At 33.1% G+C, this 24,261-nt stretch overlaps 1 protein-coding gene across 2 annotated transcripts in view; it reads right to left on the reverse strand.

The window, feature by feature from the left end:
• LOC148309401 (uncharacterized) overlaps window positions 1–24,261 on the reverse strand; it is a 353,264-nt gene that overhangs the window by 99,923 nt on the left and 229,080 nt on the right. The window contains exon 2 of one of the 2 annotated variants that reach the window (XM_088260145.1): window positions 18,100–18,159. The exons of the other annotated variant lie outside the window; for it this stretch is intronic. Coding sequence (XP_088116271.1) covers window positions 18,100–18,159 — 60 coding nt within the window. The remainder of the gene's footprint in view (window positions 1–18,099; window positions 18,160–24,261) is intronic. 2 annotated transcript variants of the gene reach the window in all.

Below are 24,261 nucleotides of genomic sequence, written 5' to 3' on the forward strand. Positions count from 1 at the left end.
TCTTCTTCATCTTTGATGAGATGTCAAAGAATAATGTAAAATATCGCATTTCGACTGCATTTATTCTAGATTCATCTTTGTTCCACCTTTCCACTTGAGTTGGTACCAGGACTCCATATGTGCACTAATAAGTAGTTATTCGTTTCAATTCAGAATACAGTGGTAGCACTATGTATGTTAAGTACTACAATGCCAGCTAATATAGGAGATTATCAAAGGGTAGGTTAAATGCAAGGAATTATCGAGGGCATTTAATCCCGCACGAAATCTCTCTAGAAAGGGTCTTAGTTATCCTTGGACCTGCGCGTACACTTTCATTATTTTTATTAGGCTAGTGGATTTATTTATGCTAATGTTGTGAAAATAATTCCGATGTACGCCTCGAGGCTCCGGCTAATTTCACGCAAGGGCGGGCCGCTGTTTTATTCAACAAAAGGGGGTTAAATAATGTTGATTCTGGTATCCGTACCCTCCACCCTCTGTGGGGGCATACGAATGACCATCTCACGTGCCGCTGATAATACAAGAGACCACCTTTATGTAGATGTAATACAAACATAATAAAAACGCCACGAAATCCAGTTCAAAGTTTAAGAGAAATAGATCCGATAAAGTAGGCGGAATTAAAGAATAGCTTCAGGGACAAGGAACTTTTAAAAAGCTTGTTAACCCTAGAAAACTAAATTGTCGTAAAAATTACGTTGGTAAAATAACGATTCCTGGAAAAAACATTGTTTGCGTCGTTCCTGCTTCACAGTATCTTTCTAATGTACCTTTTTAAAATTATAACGTGATCTCTTAAAGCCAAATAATGTTACTATAACTTCTAAAATAATAAAATATTTCAATGTCTTATTTATTCCTATTTTATTTCTATGTCCTATAAAAAAGAGTATTTAGTAACGTCACTCGTGGGAAAGTTTAGTAATCTAGGGTAAAGAATCCAGAATAAATATGTATAACTTAAGACATTTTTAAAAAGAGTTTCAAGTTTACAAGAGGAAATAATGATTCGATTTTAATAAGAACTACCAACATTTCAGCACCAATTTCGAAACCATTCATATTCGTTTAAATAAATATATTGCATAATTTTGAAAGAATTATATTCTTTACTATTGTTTGCCTTAGATCATTACGATCTTCTTGATATTTTTATCTTTGTACCGGCTAACTCAAGTTTATTTTTATATTGTTATTAATAATATACATAACGTTTGTACCTTAGAAATTTGTTTAGTTTAGTACTGAAGTGGAGCATAGTGTAGTGGTAGAATAGGGTGTGAATAGGTGTACAAAACGCCTGTGCTCAATTTGTACGTAAGGACTTGTGTAAATTATTTAATAGGATTTTGCATCATGAAATCCTCTTGTTTTGAAATGTGTATACATATGAACATTATTTTGTCGGGAATAAGAAACGTTTAAAGCACCCGAGTGAATGGTACTTCGTCTTTAATTTGAGAGACAAAACGTGGAATTAAGCGAGCGTAGGAAACATGTGACGAAAGCTTGACGACACAAAGTAAGTAGACTCACTTAATTTATTTAGAAAATAATATTCAAGTTCTTGCAAAATAACGACTTACGAGTACGTACGAGCTCAAGTCCATAAGAAATTTCTCAAGCGAAACAATGTACGTATATACATTTTTAATGTAAAATATTCCTCACGAGAAAGTAATATTTCACGAGATAGAAACGACGGAAAGTTTTTTAAAGTAATATTTTGTATTATATTTACGATGACGCCGGCGCCTTACCACATATGCATTTAATATCAAGTTACTAAGAAATTTATAATAAAACACAACCGAGTTTTTACAAACAGCGAATACCACCCGCATTAAAATAAAGAATCAGAGAAGAAGACAGCAAAAATAAACAATACAAATTTTTATAAAAATGACAAGGGATGTTTTCATAGTATATTTTCTGACATCTAGACAGTTAGACACATAAAATATCATGTTATAATGATACTGCATAATTGTCTCAGAAACATTCGAGATGACAGACTAGTTAATTTGGTATATACCATTTCGGCGGAGATGACATATTTATTTTCTTAAATATATGACCGTGATGAATGAGAAACCGCACACTGCTTCATAAAAAAAATACACATTGGTCATGCCAAAATAAAATTTTCAGATTGCTGTATGTTAAAAAATATTAATTAAGTTAATGAAAGTATTCAACAAAGTGCTAGTTCCGTTAACAGGCTTCATTAGGTCGTTGAACATGATATTTGGCACTCGAAAAGACGATAATTTATGTAATGTGTGTCATATGATAAAATTGGGTCAAACTTTCAATCGGCAAAGTGCTGACCAGGGAAGCATATCAATAAGTGGGTGGCGGGAGTAGGGTAACACCTAACACCTAAAGGCGAAACAAAGATCCAGGGCCGCAAATCCGGGACAGCGGGCGCCGAATGAGAACGACTGATTAATTCTGCGGCCTGAAGGCAACTTAAGCGGGAAAACAAAAAAAAGAGCGGGAATAAGATGAGGGAACGACACAGCGAACGGAACTGGCCAATTTGTTTTTGGCATCATAAAAATAAATCATAGCGAGTCGGGGCGTAAATCTCCTGGGTGGGAATAAAAAATCATACCGCGAGATCACATTATGGGCACAAAGTCGTTTCAATCAACGCTGGCGTGAAATTTGAATCATTTTCAACTGGGAATATTTAACTTTTGCCATATTTTTGTTCTTTTAGAAAAATTAATAAAAGTCATATAACACAAGAGTAATATATATACACAAGCTTCTTCTTCTTCAAACCCTTATCCGCACCCCGATGGTGCATAGCGCACTGCATCATATAAACGCAGTGCTATCTTGATCGTTAAAATATGAAGAAAAGGTGATCAGCCTTCGCTTCAGGTACCAGTTCAGGGTTATATTGAATACTTATTAGAGTGAAAAAAATCACTAATATTTATTTGAACCCCCCTGGGAATCGAACCCTGGATCTCCAGTACGGTAGCCGAGCGTACTGACCATTACATTACGGAGGTTGACAAGGACGGAGGGGTTTTCGACGGAGGGGTTTGCGGACGGAGGGGTTTTCGAAACTAGTCGTGTGTAATGAAATAAAATCAATAACTGGTATTATACAAGTGTTTAATTTATTAAATACTTTTCTAACACGCTGTTCATCCAGCCTCTCACAACAATACATACACGATATATATGCATATGTATATGTATCTCAACGGACATTGATAGTTTATGCCACATATGTTGCAAGTTGGTAGTCGCACCCACTCAACTTAGTCCGGGAGCATGCAAGTATGTGTTCTACTTAAGAGATACAAAACGGCCAAAGCTACTAAGTATGTACAGTAGGATGTTTGACAATTTTTTAAAGATCGAGATTTTGATTTTATTAGAGTTTGAGAAAAATAACAATATATTTGAATTCGTCGACAGGAAGGGTGGTAATAATTAAGGATATTTATAAACTGATATTTACAAAACCAACGAATCTAGAAAAATGCACGATGAAGAAATGTTTGAAATTTTCGAATTTAGTAAGTGAAATTACCTGAGTAACTAACTAACTACTATTTTTAGGAGATAGTTTGCCAAACGTAGATATTCAAGACAGTGACAATATATTCGAATTCGTAGACCAGTAGGATTAAAGGATATGTATAAACTTTCAAAACTTACAAAAAACTTTAAAAATAATGTGAAACGTATGATGAAGAAATATTTGAAATTTTCGTTACCTGAGTACGTACTATTCTTAGAAGATAGTTCGCCGAACGCAAATATTCAAGCCAGCGGTAGCGAGTATGGTTTCGTGTATATTGCAGACAACCGAAATACACCCGCACTTTGCCGGTAGACAAGACGTTAACATAAAATACACTTGATATGTGCTTTGGGAAAATGCACTCTAGAGAAATTACCACATACTCTCTACTACAGAGCGCATTTTCTTAAGGAGCTAAGATGCAGTTAGCGGCTTTAAGTGCATCGGAAAATGGTCTTGCTAAAACTTCCGCGAGCAACGCTAGACTTGAACGACTAAAACGTTTAAATGTAAAAACTAGTAGTGATCTGCAACGTTAAATATTTAGTTAGAAATAAATGTAATTCTTTGTTTCCGATTTCTTGACATTAAATAAAACAAATTTTTATTTAATTTATTTTAAACATATTACGAAAATATATAATATTCCCCATGAGTAATTTCCATTACTTATTTCGGGACGTGGAATTGAGGTTAACAAGACTGAAAAACAAATAAGAAAACACAGGGCAAAATATAAAATATAAAGCAATAAAGGGTACAGTAAATAGACAACTAAAAACATAAGGTAAGAAGCATGTTTAAAGGGAAAAAATGAGAAAATATAACTAATCACTTAGACAAATATCTTTCCATAACGTATTTTCTCATTTCATACATTTTGGATTCCTGACTTATTTCTATTTAAGTTTATGAATTAGCTAGCTACCTATTTTCTAGTGATTCGATCGCAGGGTTCATATAAGGATAGAAAACAGAAAAATAAAAGTTCGAAAGGCCTTCGGGGTGAAATGCGAGTAAAAAGCTATCTATGTACGGTAAGGTAATGCGGATTCTTCCAGGAGATAAGACGATGAGAGGAGGTACACGAGTATCTGATGCGCCGTGGGAGGCGCGCTGCGCGCAGGCCGAGTCGGTCGCATATCATGGAGCATCGCGTTAGTCGGCAGAAGCTGCATTAGAGATCAATCTTTCTCTTGGAATCTCTGCTATCCTGTGCCACACGAGAATAGAATGCAACAAGTATACCAAGAGTAACTGAGACTGATAAATAAATTGATATCTTGAATATTTAACGTAGAAACTGCATACTGAATGAAATACTGTCGTCGATGTAGGTAAAATCATAAATATAAATAATAGCAAAGCTATAAAACAAGCTTTGCTTACTTATTAGGTATTTTAAATATCTTGTGTATTAAAAGCTTTGTAAACTTTGTGGTGTGGTAATGTAACACTCTCCTTATCATTCATCGTTCACTTACAAAATGTGTGATACCGCTTTAAATTTGTTTTACGCAAAGTGAACGATTAATGAAATGGAGAGTATAACTTAAAATATCGTTGAAAACTGGCACTTTTATTAAAATTGTTTTCTCGTCGTTACTTTGTTTACATATATTTTTAACGGACGCATTCGGAAAATAAAACCGTTTCGATCGAGAAGCCAGCAGCTTACTGATACTTTTTAAAAAATGGTATTTTTGCATTATCTTCGCTAATTCGCTTATCGTGACATCATTAATAGCCATAAACCACGAATCTGTATTTGCAATTGGAAATCGGATGATCAGGAGCGCATAATTTCTGTTCAATTAAATAAAGCAAGCGATTGCCCGCAGTCCAGCGGGAGGTACAAGGTACAACAGTAGCCACATTGCGTAAAAATATATTACGCAAGCTCGCCCGCGATATCTGGTACATCACGATTTACTTAGAATGAATTCGCATTTCAGTTCACAACTATTCCCGAGTTCTGGGGAACTCCATAATCCAGATCTCGTAATTTAAAATTACAGGCCACGAAGCTCCGAGCGAGCCTGCACACGATTTGATATCGAGAATAAAAACGGAAGATTGGGTATCACCGTGACCGTCCGCGAGGAGGCACCTTCTTATTGGAGTGTTATTGAAAACACGAGCGGTCGTGGTATTACTGATAACCCCGTGTATGTCGAGTAACTCGCGAGAGTCAAAACAGAACCACTGCATGAACAACTAAGTAATGTTGAACACCGATATTATCAATGAAAAAGTAAAATATTTTCATTGCAAAGTTAAATTTAACTGATTCATCTATCCGAGGACTAAAATAAACATATGAAATAACTCAAATGTGAAAAATTTTAAGGCCATACTGGCAAAAACAAAACTCAGTTAGATTACGGCAACGCATAGAGCCGGTCGTTAGGTCATCCCCCTTTTTTTACATAGCATATTTTTTTTGTTTTTGTTTTTAGAATATGTATTGAAAAAAATATTTTTAATTTTTTTAACTCTACCTTTTCAAAACCATATATTTATTTCAAAGAAAAACTAATTTTTTCACTGCAAAAACGGTGTAAAAAAACAATTACGTCAAATCTTACCGGGTTTAAAGAAAATTCAGTTGTTATTAGAATTAAGAATAAATAAACAATTATGAAAATAAGCAACTAAGCAGTTATTGAACCTGTTTCCGACAACACTTTGCTACTTAAAATAATATCATGGAAGAAGAACTAGGTACTTGAAACAGCGCACTAGTGAAGAATCGTGGTAGATATAAAACATACGGTTGATTTCTAGTTCTGATAAGAGATCATAGTTAAGAGAATACAACTTCCTCGTACCGCTGTCGTGATGTGTATTATCATGAATTGACAGTTATAATACTCGAAGATTATCAATAAGTATCTACGGTTAGAATGATGTGCCTCCTTGCTAAAAACCAACTGTTATCAAAATTTAATATCGACTTAAATGTCATATTATTTTTTGACATCTCATCAAAGATGAAGAAGAATATGGAAGTCTGGGCATTTACGGGGCTTACGACCGTCATAGGCTGGTTTGAGTGATCACTTTACACACGTGTAACATTCACCAATTCTACCCATTATTGACAACCACACTACTCAAATTCTTGGAAGTTCTATATATATATGAACCAATTTAGAAACCTTGTTCATGAATCACTAAAACTTCACTAGAGACATCTATTGGTGAGATGTAAAGAAGCTTTTTATTAAGCAGAAACTCTTATATTAGTATGTGAGATCCGAATCCCGGATTATAATCACACACATGAGAAACGCCAGAAAATACCATTTTCATTTTTGACTTAAATGTCGGCAAAAGAAATTTAAGAAAAATTAATATTCTATGTACTTACAACTTCGAGTAGCGATTTTTTTCTGTTGACAAATGGAGCAAAACTTACCTGAAAGAAAAAGAAAAGAAAAGTTAATACAAATGGGAAAAATAATTAAAACATAATTTAAATTACGTGCATAACTTTTAAATGGAGGAAAAATGTAAATTAAAATTAAATTGTTTTCAAATGGAGTGTATTTAAATGGTTGGTTCCCTTGTGCGACCGTCCTTAATCTGTAAACCCTATAAGTGGCATTTTTCCAGATTTACAGCCTGCGAGATTATGGTAGGGTCGGGGGTGGGGAAGAATATAAGACATGATGAGCAGAACCACCCTCCGCGTAAACGAAATATTTTTCGAGGAATATTCCGTTGACATGAATATAAATTTTACGGTACCGGCGACAAATTTTAAAGGGCTTTATTTTGTGCGAAAAATGCGCAATGTTCTCGCGACAGCGGTGAATAAGAAACTCGAACAATAGAAAGAGGCATATGTATACATTATGGCATCTCGCGGATTGAAGAAAAAAACTAAAACAATGCTTGAGCACTTTTCGTGCGAGATGTTTAAAATTATTATAAATCAAATTAATAGTCAGCCATTTATCAAAAGGTGTAGCGAAAAAATAACGGTAATTCTTTTCTCGGGTAAAAAGTTAAATATAGTGTTATTAGCTCGCAGTATCATTATACTTAAGTGGATGGCTCGAAATGGCACTAGGTATAATCATGAAAGCATCAAACGATTTGATACACAAGAATTTGGAATATAAACACGTTTGTGAATTTCATTCCTCTTTCCTACTCCACACTTTTTACACCCATTTCACGCAAAGGCCGTATTTTTATCTCTGGCGTTTTCTTTTTATCTTTTTGCCATTCTATTACTTCCCGCATTCCGTGGCGGTTTAATTCGGGATATTTATTATGAATTTTGCATTTCTGGGGCTAATACTCCGCTGCGGCGCTCCAAAGGTTATTTTGTTATTTCGGCGGCAGTAACTCCCCCGCCATAAAGGAAGGGCGAGGGAAAATATAAATTAACGCTTTACGACTGCAAACTAAGAATATCCGAGAGAACTTCGAGTCGCATCGCGAGCGGCCTGTTTAAGCAAATCTTTTTACTTGAGAAACCAACCCCTATTCGAAGGACACATTTTTGTAGTTTAAAAAAGATCCAAGTTTACTATCTCAGTGTTATACTAGAATATAATATATAATGGGTTGAGCAACATCATATGTAATGAAGAATCATGATTATGAAGCTATAAATATCTTCCACTTAATTAATAATACATATTTCCCAAAACATATGCGAGTTAACGAATTAATTTACTCACAGCAAAAAAAAACCGTTAGCTGAAATGATAAATGAAATAACATGTTCAATGCTCGGTGATAAAAAGATTACTTTGAAAAATGCTAATTTAAAAAATGTGGCGCTTAATCCAATAAATACACTCTCCCAAAGAAGCTTTTAAGCTAATGAATTGTGTGAGAATAATAATATGCTCTTTGAAGAATAGAGTAATTTGAATAAGAATGTAATTATCATTCTAGGCTTTGCTTTCAACGAAGAGTAAATATTATTAAGCTTAATAATTATATGCAAGGCTTAGTATAAATTAGCATATTAATATGCTAAGACTATTAAGTTAAACTATATTATTGACTGCGATAATGAATTGTTTCAATTTTTAATCGCACATTCTGAATCGCTAATAAAATCACAATTTTATGCTTCAACAGAAAATAATGTCTTGTCATAAGCCTTTATTTTTTAGCGTTTATACTATTTTCGCGTCCTAAAAGTCAGTAATATTTTATGGTGTTATTTACAATATGTTTCGGAATTACAAAAAATTGATAAATATTTGAAATACTCGTAAAATTCAATAACACTAGGTAGATTGCAACAAGTCCTTTTGTCGGGTAGATCGACAAGGAATTCGTGTTCCACATTAAAGATAGTTAAATTTAGTGGTTTTAATAAATGATCGTACATTATAAATAAACGATAATTTTTTTAAACACTTTTTTTTAAATACTGTACCAAGAGTTATCCTCGTTAAATTTTATTCAAAGGACAAAAATTGTCACTACAGTAGGAGAGAAAATCATAAAAATTATTCAAAGATTATTAAATTCTAGAGAAAGACCGGGAGCTCAGGGTAAGCGAGGAGGTGTTTTTTGCAATCGTCGTAGCGCATTTAACCGAAGACATGGTTTTATTTTCCTTCCCGAGCACTGCGACTCTAGAATGGTGCGCAGTCAGCTTGTAAATCCGCTTTTTTCATCTGGTACAAACCCATTGGTTTTTTAGCAATTACTGCCTCGGTTCCTGGGCTTTTTGGCTTGCTTAGTTTTAATGAACACCCGGACCGAACATGGCACCGAGTGGTCTCGAATTTACTGCCATTACTATACTGGCTTTTAACAAATGCAACACCGATAAGGGTATCGGCGGGAATATTATTTGTTAGTCTTCTCAACCAATGAAAAAAATGTGACATGATTATTTGAAAATAGATTTCAAAAAGAAGAAATTTACATTTCATCTATTCAAACTGTATAAAAGAATAAAGCCAATGGAGGGTGTAAATAAACAAATGGTTAGATCAGGGGTATAAATAAACTAATGTGATTATTTTATTTTCTAAAACGTCGTATATTTATAATTAGAGTATTAGACATGTATTTTTAAATATTGATCCTTGTGATGCAATAGTATGCATGTGACAGAAATTGAAATGGTATATAAATAACTTGCCGCAAACCTAAATATCAAACAAATAAATCAACGCGAAATAAACAAGAAAGCATTCGCTGCGTGGAAGAAACATGTTTACTGCGACGAGATTAAAGGGATCATTTCACTCATCAAATATTGAAACAGTCGCGGTGACTATATCGTTTACACAGAGAAAGAAACCAATTTATTATTTACAAACCAAAAAAAGGAATTAAATAAACACCGCAACGGAGAACCTCTGTGATAAAGAGTAAATATTTGCATCTCTCAATTTTTGTTAGGGAAATTTTGTTCCACTGAAAACCTCAATCATTCGGGGCGGGGGATGATGGAAACTCGCGGAATAATCCACCGACATTGCTCACAGCTCGCAGCTTGCTGACTGGGGATGAGAAAAGTAAAATAAAACGAAAACACACGTAATTGAAAAGTGGTGTCAGACAATGGAAAGGAAACGAGAGTAGCAACAGAAAATTGGCAATTAGGTAATGAAAACAGAATAAACGCTCTAATAAATATGCTTCTTTAGACAGATTGAAAGAGAGAATAAAAGAGTCGATTCATAAAAGATTTTTCGATGCGTAAACAAATAATGAATTTGAATGTAAGCATTCAGATCGTGAAGTGCAGATATCATTTTAATCACCTCGAATCTTAATGTTTAAGTCTCGAAAAAACCGGGACAAATGAAAGCAATTTCCTTATTTATGCAAAAAATTCAAATCATCCACGAATATTAATTTTCAGATATTTGTTGTATTTTTGTGAAAAAATAAACTGAAATTTCAATCTGGCTTCATTTCAAGTTCGTTTGCAGAGAGCGCGAGATCAAACGTCTATTTCAATAACCTGCCAATAATTCTCGGAGCCATCTCACCCCATACCATCTCTTGCCCCCTGGTTTCTCCCTCCTTAAAATGTAAAGGCAATTTTCACCTCCGTTGCGCGCGGTAATGATTTCTCATGTCACCGCCATCGGAAGACAGCCTTTTGTATCGATAACGTTCTATCTCATCATAAAAATAAATAATATATGCAAATATTTACAACGTTTTGAGTGTGTCCAAATACTTGTTCATAAATCTGGATTATCTCCTAACATAGGAGTTTTTTTTTCACCTCACTAATGTCTCTAGTGAAATTCTAGTGATTCAAGGATAGTGTATATAATTTGGATTATATACTTTTATAGAACTTCCAAGAATTTGAGTAGTGTGGTTGTCAATCATGGGTAGAATTTGAGAATATTACATGTCGGAAGCCCTGTAAATGTTGTCTCTTCTTCATCTTAGTTGAGATGTTAAAAAATAATATTAGTCATTAATATCTTCACATTAATTTTAAAAATAGATCTAAGCTCTCTTACTCTTATTTACGAATATTTGAAAACAAATAAATATATTGGAGATATTAAATAATACGTTTTCTTTAAATAAAAACATAGTGGTCCGGTGAATATTACATCAAAATCTTCATTCGACTTCTTGAAATGATGTCAAATATAAAATATAATTTCGTAGAAGATGTCGCTCTAGCGCAGACATAAAACGTGATTTTGCATGAAGAGCGAATATTTTTGAGTGATTTTACGATAATCGAAGGTCTATTACGAAAACCATTTTTCAAGTTACCACAAGGTTGCTGTCAATATTCTTCAGAGAAGGTAAGTTGGGTGCTGATTTTTGTGATATAAAATTTTTGATGTCGAAAATAAATCGAGGAGACGTAGAAAATTCAATAAAAGTTTAACGATCTGAATGACGCGAAGACCAGTTTCGGTCAACGGAAACATTGTGGATACAAGTTGTCGAAACGTTTATATCAGCTCTCGTGACAAATAGCGTCGGAAATGACCATGTATGATTCTTGCGCTACAAAAGCTCGTGTTTGTGACAGATTTTCCGCCCTGCTTTCTGGAACATAATATATACACCTGTCCACAAAACAAATGCAATAATTGGGGGGAAGAGAGAAATGGCCACCAATAAAAAATGGCTGTAAGTTAGTTCCACCTTCCACTATATTTCCCGAATCATTTTATCTGATCGTTAAATTTCCAGACGTAGTGTTTTTGACAGTTTTCCTTAACGGTGTCGCCTGGTTACTACCGTAGTTCTTTTTCTTTTCGTAACGACGTCGTTTTTCATGTGTGCCGCGATAAGTCATAGTACGATATCTCGAAGCTCTTACTGCGTGATTCTTATCAATTTACATCACTCTTATTCGCTTTCCCGCCCGGGAGACATTTTGTTTTCATATTTTGATGAAAAAGTACCCTATTCCGAGCTTCCTACATTAATCAAGCGAATTCGTAAATGGGGGCCGTCGATAAAGAAGGATGCAAGATTAAGAAGATTGTGTCTGAAGAACGTGTCACGAATTCCGGATCAGTACATACGCTGGAGCGATTTGTCAGGAAAACACGATGAAATAAAAGTATTTTCAAGAAAGAAGAAATCCAAGAAAATATTGCCGAAAAAAAGTTTGGGCGAAGTAAGGAAATGAGATACTAGAAATCGATATCTGATTCAATTCATCATGATACGTATTTAAAACAAAATGATCTATAAAACTATAAAGGTATAATAAATTTTTAAACTAATGTTGACAAATAAAAAAACAGAGTTCACTCAAATTTACACATAAGCTGATATTCGTTATTAATGCATGTATATATATTTTTTTTAAATAATTAAAAGCATAAAAAATAAAACAAACAACTTCTTAATTATACAATTTAATAACACAACTGTCGCAAGTAAGTATTCTTAACAACAGCAATATGTGTCTTATAATAATTTTTCACAGTGGACGTTGAACGATCGTCAAAATCTTGACAAAGCCATTAAAGTAATGAACAAATTGCGATGTCAGACAAAAAAAATTGACACTGAAATAGAAATGAAAGGAAAATAATTAAGGAAACAAAGGAACGCGTGTTTGACAGATAACTAACAAAAAAAACGCTGTTACATTCATATAACAGAGATAAGCAAAATAATGCTTCGAAGCAAAATTATTTTGAATTTAAATTTGAAATGAAAACAAAAAAATCGTTGACAATTTATGTCTGTAAAGAATAAATGTAGAAATATTTCATTTACACTATGTGCCAAATAAAATGTTTATGTAACTCTACGTAACGGATAAAATGTAATAAGAGAAATAATACACGCAGGTGAAAGAAATATGTTGACTGCTAAATTTCAATTATTGTATTGTGAAAAATGAGATAAATCTGTTAAAAAAAATCAGTCGTTTCCATTATGAATTTGAAATATACTTGTTGTGAAAGAGGACAATGTTATTTTCCCATTGATAAAATAAAACTTAGATAAATATTATTCCAATAATATTTATCTACTCGGATGTTGGTGCTTATAACATGACTTTGTTCTTATTTCAACAAGCCATGTGAATGCGTGTTAGAAAACTTTTGTTATTGTTGTCACTAACTGTCATATTGAAATTCTGTAGCGTACAACTTGGAGGAATAACGCATTGTGCATGTACATATTTACGTATTGTACCTACAATGTACATTCAGCATTCCTCACATCACTAAGCCAGCTTGCGGGCAGCTAGGGACCTAGTCACTACTAGTCATACCATTTGAAGTCATGGCGTTTACACGTGTAACCAGATACCACCGTGCATTTCTCACCTCGGCTGTTGAATCGCTTATACAGGCTTATATCTAAGCAAATCGCAATTTTGCACAAATATAATTATAAAGATTGGTTCTTTGGTATTTTGTGCTGCAAAAATATTGCGAATATGATCCAAAAATATCATATTTAGAACATAACAGTTCCTAGTTTAATTTATTTTGTACGGCACTATTTTTAAAGACAAATCATGGTACTTGTAAAACAATTGTATTATCATATAAAAAAATTTCATCATAAATGTAATTTTATTAATTAATACGGCAGTCGCTTTGTGGTAAAATCTATTCATATTTAATCAATGTTTTACTTTGAAACACAAGTCAAACATAGTTACGATTTTAAGAAATCTGCTTAGTTTAAATAAATAAAAATTACTAAGTTTGACTTAAATTAAATAACGCAATTTTATTTACAAATACGAAAAGGTTAATAAATCTTTGGTGGGTGCTAAAATATCTACGTCATTATAATTTTAATTGATATTGTAATTTATTTACATGCAAGTTATCCTTAATAATACGTGGTTTAGTTTATCTAGATTATGGTTCTTATATTATTAGAAATACAAAAGATATCACCCAATTAATATAAATAATAATAAATTGCAAATAAAAATATAAATAATGAAAAAAATATCGAAATAAACGAGAGATTCGTCTTGCCATGTCACTTTCACGGAGTCACTTTTAAATAATTTTGCGAAGATAGAAGAAAAGAAATACTTCAATACTAGCTTAATAGAGGCAGGCCCTGGTGACAAATTACCCTTCACGAAGCAATGCGAGGCACACCAAGAATAGCATTCGGACTTTCACTGAATGAGTCTTGTCATATCGAATTAACATTGTTCGAAGGCGGTGAGATGGCGAGGGATGCCATTAGCTGTGTGGCAGTTTAATATCAGAAATATGTAAAATGTATGAGTAAGTGTATTGAGTATAATTATTTGAAAATATCAAGGGATTGTTGCAAAAACAGCAATTTTAATGAAAGAAAAAATCAAATCAAGAGAGAGATTAACAAGATAGATTTTGAATTTGTGGAAAAATAAAATATGCATTGCATATATATGTAGGAGAAAATGGTTCAGTTACTATTTGTATAAACAGTATCTACAGGTATAATGTATTTATTTTTAATTCAAGTTTCACTAAGTAAATACCACTATTTCTTATGCTCTATTGTAAAACGTATTTCGATGCATTCCGCATAATTTTTAAACACCGTGTGTGAAGTCAATTCTTAATTTTTGAGTTGGGTCCTTGGGACGTTTAGGGCTGAAGAGGGGGTAGGAGCTGTTTCGTATTTTTATTTATTTATTATATTATTATTTTTACTTTTTTTTTATATCACAAGGATGTTGCTTTACATACAGTGTTTGTAAATGATGCGTAATGTATGAAAATACAACTCACAATAGAGTTTAAGAAATAATGGTATTTTTTGAGTAAAACTTAAATTCAAATTAGATAGGTTTTACCACAAAGTAACTGCCGAATCAATCAATGAGAAAAATGTTTTCAAACTAGATTTTAGTAAAAAAGTAAACTATTTATTACGGAAACGTAGTATTAAGAATCTAAAATGAAATCTACAGTAATAAGGTAATCTCTTGCTTATTGATTAAATCGACGAACACATACTATCCAAGCAATCTGTGTCGCTTGCGAAGCTAACATTGCTACGAAAAGGAAAAGTGGACAAAAATCACAAACAAAAGTTCGCGATAAAATCTAAGAGCGTAATTCTTAGAATTCAGCTTACTAAAATAGTTGAGAAAATAATTCAATAGCAGAGATAAGTAAATTCGAAACAGGGCTTTTGTCTCTACTAAGCCACTTGAATCGAGGATATCTTGATGAACGAATTGGGTGGTTTCCAAAATAGTTCGTAGAGCTTTAATATTTCTAGGCACACCAGATACATTTTCTCTGAATCAGAGTTGTCACAAGGAATTAGTTGAGACTCCTAAAGATATCATTGTTTGCTCTCGACAGGCGACGCGGTGGCAACGAGAAGCTGTCATCTCAGTGAAGTGAAATTTAGAAGAAGAAAACAGAATAATTGTTTAGGATCTGCTATTTTCTTGACACTGTCACGGAAATAATAAGTCAAATGCGTCATCGCTCAAATTTTAATATGACACAAAATAATGAATACATATTATTATGAACAACTGAAATTATGAGACTGAAAAATAAAAATCAGTAGCAGAAACTAAAAATGTCTACAATTCTATACGAATATCGAAATACAAATGTGGTGGAAAAATCGCAAGTATGAGAAAAATATGTTAAACTCTACCATAGCATTACGATTACTTTATTTCAAAGTATGTTACATATTATTCACATGTATTAGTCATGTATTTGTTCTTCTCTGTAGTGTAACATTCAGCACGCTCAGCTAGCGTACTGGAGGTCTCGGGTTCGATTCCCAGGGGGGTCAAGAAAATAAAAGTGATTTTTTCACTATTATATTTTTTCAATATTACCTGAAGCTGAGGGCTGATCGCCTTTCCTTCAAACTTTAACGATCAAGATAACAGTGTTTATGCGATGCACCCCCCCATGCACCATCGGTGCGGATAAGGGTTTGAAGAAGAATGCTGAAGTATTAGTCACGTAAATTACTCTCTTTTATAATGGAAATTATTACATTACATATACGAGATCCGCCTTGGTAATGTAGTAAAATGTAATTGTTTCAATTATTAAATGTCTCTAGATCTGCTCTCGCATGTTTGCTGCTTTAAGTAGTATGGAGATAAAGGCTTTATCTTAATCATTTATGCAACACGGAAATCGTTTCAGGAAAATACTACTCGTGATATGCGGGCACCGCTTCTCGGAGCCTAAGAGGATTTATGGAAAATTGATACGAATATTACAAGTACAGTGGGGTTACCTTTTGCCCGCTTTAATGCGAGCATTAAAGGAAACATTCTGAAACCAAATAGCGAAGTTTTACGAGTTTCTTGAATTTCTATGTTCGGCATTAAATTAAGGGATGGGGTAGAAAAAGGTCGGAACAGATGGCCGAGGGCTGATAACGTATCATTTATATTCAAAGGGAGTAACTGCAATAAAAATATTCCGGAGACAAAGTGTTCTGTTGGGAGCTATCGAGATAATAAATGTATTGCAACACATATAACATGTTTGATTTTTGCAATGAAGCGGGTTCAACACACGGTGAAAATGATAGTAATAAAAATATACCAGTTATACAAATGAATTATTATTTTTATTGTTTTTGTAGCGAAGTCTGCGCAGTGCCTATGGATACATGTAAATGAAGCCAAGTGGGTTTGAATGATCCCAAGAACATATCGAAACAATATTTAATAACTTTGCTTGCAAAACGTTTATGTTCGATTTATTTATAACATGGCTTTTAAACATATTTTACGATTGAAAAGGCAGCGATTAGTTTTTATCTCGTCATGTTATAAGCTAATACATTAGATTGAAATGAGTTTCAAAATAAAGTATAAAATGCATAGTACTCAATAAACTCGGCAAGATGAATACAGGTACAATGTGAATCGGCCAGATTTTCGATTAGGTTCAGTTCTTTTAAATAACGACAAAATAAAAATTATGATCGTAGATTTTCATGGATATATAATATTTTAAATTTAAAGCGTACATTTTTTTTTCATCCTATCGACATTCCGATCAATATTACATCGGACCATCTTTAGGGCTATATGATGTTATTTACATTTCAAAATATCAGTATCACGGCGCACTGAATATAACTTACTAACTAATAAAAAAATTATAAAATGAAATAATTTTAAACTGATTAAATCAAAAAATGAAAAAAACAGCGCTAAAATAGAATTAAAAAATAAAAATTCTAATGAAGCATACAAAATATAACAATGAAGAATATGAAATTAGATGCCTTCTATGTGATACTACTAAAAAACATTTTAATAAAATGACGATTAAAATGTCGCGTTGAATATAGGTGGATAAGATCCGGTTATTTAGAAGATCCGTTCACTAAGACCAGATCAATCGAACGATGAATCTCTCCTCAGACAACTTTGACAACTTGACAACTCACCGATTTATGGATTAACGGATGAATTGTATAGCAAGGAGAATAGATTCTGCCTTAAAAATTTCAGGCGTCCTTTTTGTAAGCTCCTCAGTCCACAAGTTATCAGTGAATATATGAGTGAATGAATCAGTGATTCAGTAAACGAGTCGGGTTTAGTGAACGAGATTCAATAAAAATTAGTACTCGGTCCCCAATTGATGTGAATGGATGAGTCATAAAGATCTGGTCATTCAATTACAAAATAAATAAACGCTTATTGCGACCTTTAAAGTACAAACTTTTTGGTGCGTTACTATTAGAAATCACAATCAGTGTGTAGTGAGTCATTGCTCGTATTGTAAAAATATATATTATTACGAAAAAAATGTGAATTTAAAATCAGATAACCCATTTCGACATGTTCACTATTTTCTGTTGCAATTCGTATGATAATTAAATGATACGTGCTATTTTATGTTTTGAATAGACTATTACGATTTAAATAAGCCTCATATATAATAATTAAACAAGATGCAAATAAAAATGAGTAATTAAATTTAAGCAGAATAGGATTAGTCAAGTAGTGCAAAAAAGCGTTGGGTGGGCTTCCAATAGAGGTGGGCAAGTTGACTAAAATAAGTAAATAAACTAAGTCTACTTTACAAACTACATTTCAGAAAGCGGTCATCATCACATAAAGCGGATATACTCACCATGAAGCAGTCAGGCCCCTGCAGGCACATGGACTCCCCGCTGGGTCCGTCGTTGGAGAACTGAAACACCAGGAGATCAGAGGTTTATACGGGGAAACATTCACTTAAGTGCGAGGTTAGATATAATGGTTGCGTAATGGATCGACACACGGGACAGCACTGCTCACCCCTCCTCGCCTGGCATGCTGTCCTGGTGTGGGGAAACTGCTTTCAAAATCGAGCAAAGAAAATAAATGGACAGCCAAGCTACTAACTACATAACACAAAGAAAACATTCATTTAGAAAAATACAAAATAAATAAAAACATTCATGAATGAGTTCTTAGTAATCTTTTTGAATTTGAATTAAGTTTAAGTAATCGCAAGTACAAAACATAAATTACTGACATTCTGATGCAAGGGAAAAGAAAAAAGGCATTTTTTACAAACCATGCAACGTTCCAGTAGTAAAATATAATAAAACTTACCAAAATAAATATAAATTAAATGCCTACATAGTTTGTTCATCGTAACGACTTAACCTCGTTTCTTATTAGTTTATGGTCGTTTGTCTATATGTGAAATTATTACGAAAAAAATAAAATGTCTGGAACAATAAAATAATTTGTTACGCCGGCTACTCCGCCCCAAGGTTTGGCTATTTCTAAAATTATTACAAGAAAATAAAGAATCTTGCCCTTAATTCCTTCGTGAGGAACCTTTCCCGTGTCCGAATACAAATAAATTCATTTCCAGCGGCGAGGTTATTACGCATTAAATATCCTGCTGACACGTGGAACTACGATAATTACACATAAAAACAGAAAACATACACAACGATATACAAGGAAACCAAAAGGGCTCACTTGATTAAGTACTATATTAAATGGACAGATGTATGGAGCGAGCTATTCTCAGCGCTGGAACTTAATGGACAGTGTAAGTGATTCATAATAAACTCAGACTAAAATATGTACTTCATTTTTCTCACAACACATTTAATTCTCTAATTGACAGCCATTTTGTTACGGTCGACTGTAGTCGGAGAAAAAATTATTCGATATCAAGTGGAAAAGGAATGAATAATTAAAATTCACGCGTTACAAATAGCGATGTTTTTATCTGCGAATAAATTATTCGACTGTTATTAAACCATATAATTTGGAGGCAATTAATATTCAATAATGCCAATGTAATTTTAAACGAGGGTGTGGTAATAGGTTATTAAAAATATGGACAATCATTGAGTGAACATGGACGAGTTTAATAGAACTCGCGAGCCGATGTTAATTTGGTGATAAATTAACATAATACACGTCCTTTGATATTGAACATTTGTTTAAATGACAGAGAAGATAAAATTATTTTTATATAAATGTTCTGAAGAACCCGATTCAGGAAAGTTGAATAAGAAACGATACAGGTTTTCTACAACGTGTAGCTTAAACGTCTCTACTTACTGCATTAACTACTCGTACCTTCTTCTAATTACCCATAAAGTAAATAAACGAGCGCAAAGTTTCAGAGTGCCCAACGGTTGAAACTTAATGCATGTCTATGCGGAGATTAAATATAATTACGCAATAATAAACATTGCACACCTAGAAAGCTAAAGGTAAAACGTCGCTTACCTGGAAAGCTAAAATTTACAATTATATAATGTATAATATACTATCTCAATCTTTATTTTTTAATGCGTTAATAAGGAAATATCATTAATTCATTGACATATTTCAAATTAAGTGAAAATTTGAAACGTAAAGTATTTTTTCATGAAAATGAAGGATTAATGTACAGAAATTGTACAACTCAAACGGATTTTGGTATTTTAAAAATAAATCAAATGAAACTTATATGTACGTAGGCACCCGAGTTATATTTATATGATCGAGAAGCCTCAAAATGTTGATACGCGAAGGCACTTCATTATAACATTGTATCTATAAAGTTCACGCCCCACTGAATTCAATATTGAGGGGAATTTGTATTACCCCTTTATTTTCATTCAATTATCCTATCATTAACATTGGCGTATAGAAAACAAATAATAAATTGAAATTCAACTACAACCTTCTACACAATACTCACGAAATGATCTACCCCCGATGTTATTAATTATTAATTCCAGTATATACAAACAAGGAGTTCTTGTTTTATCGCTATTTTAGCTCAGATAAAATGAGCATTTAAATCATTTCGCAAAGGAAACTTCCGCCGATGTGACATATGATTTTCAATTATGTCAATCAAGTTGACAATATGAAAAATTAATTCACAATTCGATACCTAGAACAATTGTTTCAGTTACTTGCGAAACAATACATTTTGTGAATTTATCGTTACGTTCCAAGAATATACCGTGAGCATGTAGAAATCGTTACAATTGAATATGTAATTTGATGAGTTCGTTTCGAGTATGTGGATTTTGTTGAATAAACTCGAATTTCATAATTAAACGCGGGAAGATTTTACAAGAGAAATGCAAATACCATAAGAGTCCCCACAACCGAATAAATTGTCCCCAAACAAACTGAAAAGCTTGCTCCGTCACGTCGCTTCACAATACGGTGCATATTTCCCAGTCGGCGCTGAAAGCTCGTAGCATCCGACCGATGGGAGATAATGCCGTAATCTCTCTTAGTTACGGTCTGAATATATTAACACGTGACAATCTTTGTCTGTAGACAGTTGGCTGAAGGTGGCGGTACTCGCAGTTACTAGAACTTCAGCGAGTCACGTATTGTGGATACGTCATATGAGCAGCTGCAGAACACTCTAATTCGGATTTATACTCGGAGCAGCGATGGAATTGAAATGTACGAACGTTCTAGAAAAATGATCCTCGAGTCTTTTCAGTGAATAAATTTAACGCGCACGATCCGAGAAAGATGAAAATGAATTTAAGAAATTAAAATTGTTTCGACAAGAGTGCGAGAAGATAAATTGTATTTATCGGAGTTATTAAGCTATCTTAATTATTTCTTACACGCAGATGCTACGGATATGATTTATACAATAAATACGAACGAAAACAATGAAGGTATCTATTTCGAACGTCTTGCCGAGAATTTTCTCTCGTAAAATATTCATTCAGCCGAGATAAGTACGATTGATAAAGGAGTAAAGCGTTTTCCATTACTCTGCGGAAGTTTAAACGCGATTAGTTTTATACAAAATAATTGGCCGCAATCAGAGAACTCGGTGGTAATCAAGTTTTAAATGGTTGCTAAGAACAGACGAGTAAAAGCGATCAATGAATAATTTAAGTCATTGCCGGTCGTCGGGAGACGTCAGCCGTAATTGGCTATTTTTCTAATTTCGCCTAGCCAACAAAGTTTATTTCCCATGTAGATTCGAGATTAGGAGTAGCTGAAAGGGAGTTTAATTAGATGACATTTAGCCCCGAATGCGACGCAAACTTGCAAACGAATCACATCACGAAGTGCATTATCATTAAGAGAGATGACGGTTTATGCCTTCCTAATACTGTCCCGAGTCAACCTGGAGAAATGGAGACATCAGCGGTATTTACTAATGCCGCCAAATGACACGAATTGCGTCCAGTAGTACGAGGAACTTCACTCGGATATGTTAATTTGTCTCGTTTGGGGCTAAGTTACTTAACAACAGAACTGAGACACATCACATGCCAGCAAACTCACACGATTTTAGGCAATAATAGGTATAATTAAGGCGGTAGCGATAGATTCCTAAGAAAAGTGGAAATAATTTTTAATTTAAGTTTTATTTATTAAAAAGCACTTTTTATCCTTCTATTTTCAATTCTATTCATTACTTCCATACGTCCGATTTCTTTACTACAAGAGCAAATGGTTCGAAATCCCCCGACTTGATTTAATAAATATTTAATCATAAAAAATATATTTGCAGAGAGCTTGACTCGGGCGGATCATTGCCAAGCATTGATTAAGGCTCGCAGGATTTTTCGTAAGCCCTTCAACAAACAATGGTGTAATCGCTGTGTGCGAGTTGCTCCGGTAAACAATGGAAAGAGAGCCGTGAGAAGGTGTGCAGATGACGAGGATTATAGGGGGAACAAGGATGACCAGAATGTATTAGGAGCGCAGAATCACGCAGGGGATAAAAGGAAAGGAACGATCGAAAAGGAACAATCTCCATAGGTTACAATTTTTGCTTTAATAAGTCAACATGTTATTATTTTTTCTGAACGGTCATCATTCCATTAAAATAAATAAAATTAAAACTTACACACAAAACTTAATTAGTCGTCTAAAACAAGCGTTTAATTTGCAATAATCAACATGTTATTAACAAAGTTAATGCCAAATCAATAAAAAATATAAATTTCACTTGGAAAATACCACTATAGTGATATTTACCACGTGAAACTTAAAATAAAATTTGATAGATTACCACAGAGTGACTGCCTAATCGATTTATAAAAGTACAAATTTTTTTTTTTATATATATATATATATATATATATATATATATAGTATTGAAACGACGTGTAAATGAGTAACAACAGCGTTAGTTAATCAATTACGCGTATTAATTAGACTGACAGTAATTACGTTGTTGCATTTGAGAGATTGTTACAGTTTATAAAACATAATTAGACTTAAAATGGAAGTACACAAAAGCATTAACCGCTTTCTATATATTATAGACTTCCAATTGAATAGTTAAATAAACACAATATATCACTGTTATTAATTTCCTACCCATATCTCTCCGATTAATGCGACGATATTCATAATTAATTTGAAACATTAAATCTCAATTTTAGATATTCCCGGTATTTGAAACAGGAGAGAGGGTCCCTAGAATTATCGTTTCCATAAACAAATCAATCCAATCCCATCGTAATTTTATCGCTTTTCAATTTATAAGCGATAGATGTCAATTTATCATAAAAATATGACTCGCTCATAACGTTAACTAAACTGATATTATAAATTCACCTATCATAAATTTCAATGAATTTAAACTATTGGCTATTAATTGAATGATATATTGATAGGCGGCATAATGCAGTTATATACGAAGCATATAAATGAGGGTTAAATACATCTTAAATATATTTAATTGATTTAAATAAATATATGTTTTTTTTATGTTAATCAAATGATGTTTGTATGTGTGAATGTAAACTTCTTTACATACCAACATCATTTAATTGTAATAGAGAATATCTTTGCGAAAAATCTTCGCCTCTTCCAGATTCTTGCATCTCCTCATATATGCCCGCAGATTATTCCGACTCCTGCCTGACCACTTTCAAGTATTTGAAATACTTAGTCATGCCAAGTTTTTCTCGGTCATTAATAAAATCAAAAAACTATAAAATGTGCTGTCAAATTATAAAGAGAAGAATTGGAAAAAAATATCAACTCTTAATCAAAAAATATGGAGAGAAAAAACTGGGTCAAGTAAACAAACTTATATAAAATATTGAAAACAAAATAACTCAAGACAGGAGCAAAAAATGTTGTCAAGACTGATGACGTACTGTATGTACGCCCATGCAAAGCTACACCATAGTATCCATGGCCTCGACTGTATTAAAAATGTCAAAATCAAAAATGATTATGACAAAGACTATCAAAGGCAATAAATAACATAATACGGGCGTCCCAGAACAATGGTCTGTGGGACAGCTTCGCATCGAACAATCGATATTATTTGAAATACAAAAATATTCATCGTTCCGTTACTTTTCAACATAACTGTTTGTATCTAATAACATTTAAACCTTTTAATATTGGACACCACCTGTCGTGCACTTTATAATACTGAAAATATCAAGAAAAGAATTGTATTGTAGTTTGATTGAATAACACATGAAAAATAAAACACGTGATTGGCAAATAACATATCAAAAGATTCATGATGTTATATGTCAAAAAGACTATAAAATTACACCAAATACACCCACAAATTATTTTATTAAATTTATAAATGAATTCGACTAAACGATGGTCCAAGATAGACAGAAATCGTATATATGGTATATACTATCAAAAATGTTGTAAGCATTAAAAAAAATGATTACATACTTAATACAATATTACACTGGTATTTGCATGTGAGTAGCGTCTTAGAGTTTTATTTAAAGACTGCAAGAGCTGAAAAATACTATTTAAAAATTGTATATTTAAATCCGTGTACAAAAATGTCAATCCAACACATTTACGCATT

Source organism: Brachycentrus maculatus, unplaced genomic scaffold (assembly GCF_059751285.1).
Source record: "Brachycentrus maculatus isolate JH-2025_06_01 unplaced genomic scaffold, ASM5975128v1 h1tg000125l, whole genome shotgun sequence".
In the NCBI taxonomy this organism is placed as follows: Eukaryota; Metazoa; Arthropoda; class Insecta; order Trichoptera; family Brachycentridae; genus Brachycentrus; species Brachycentrus maculatus.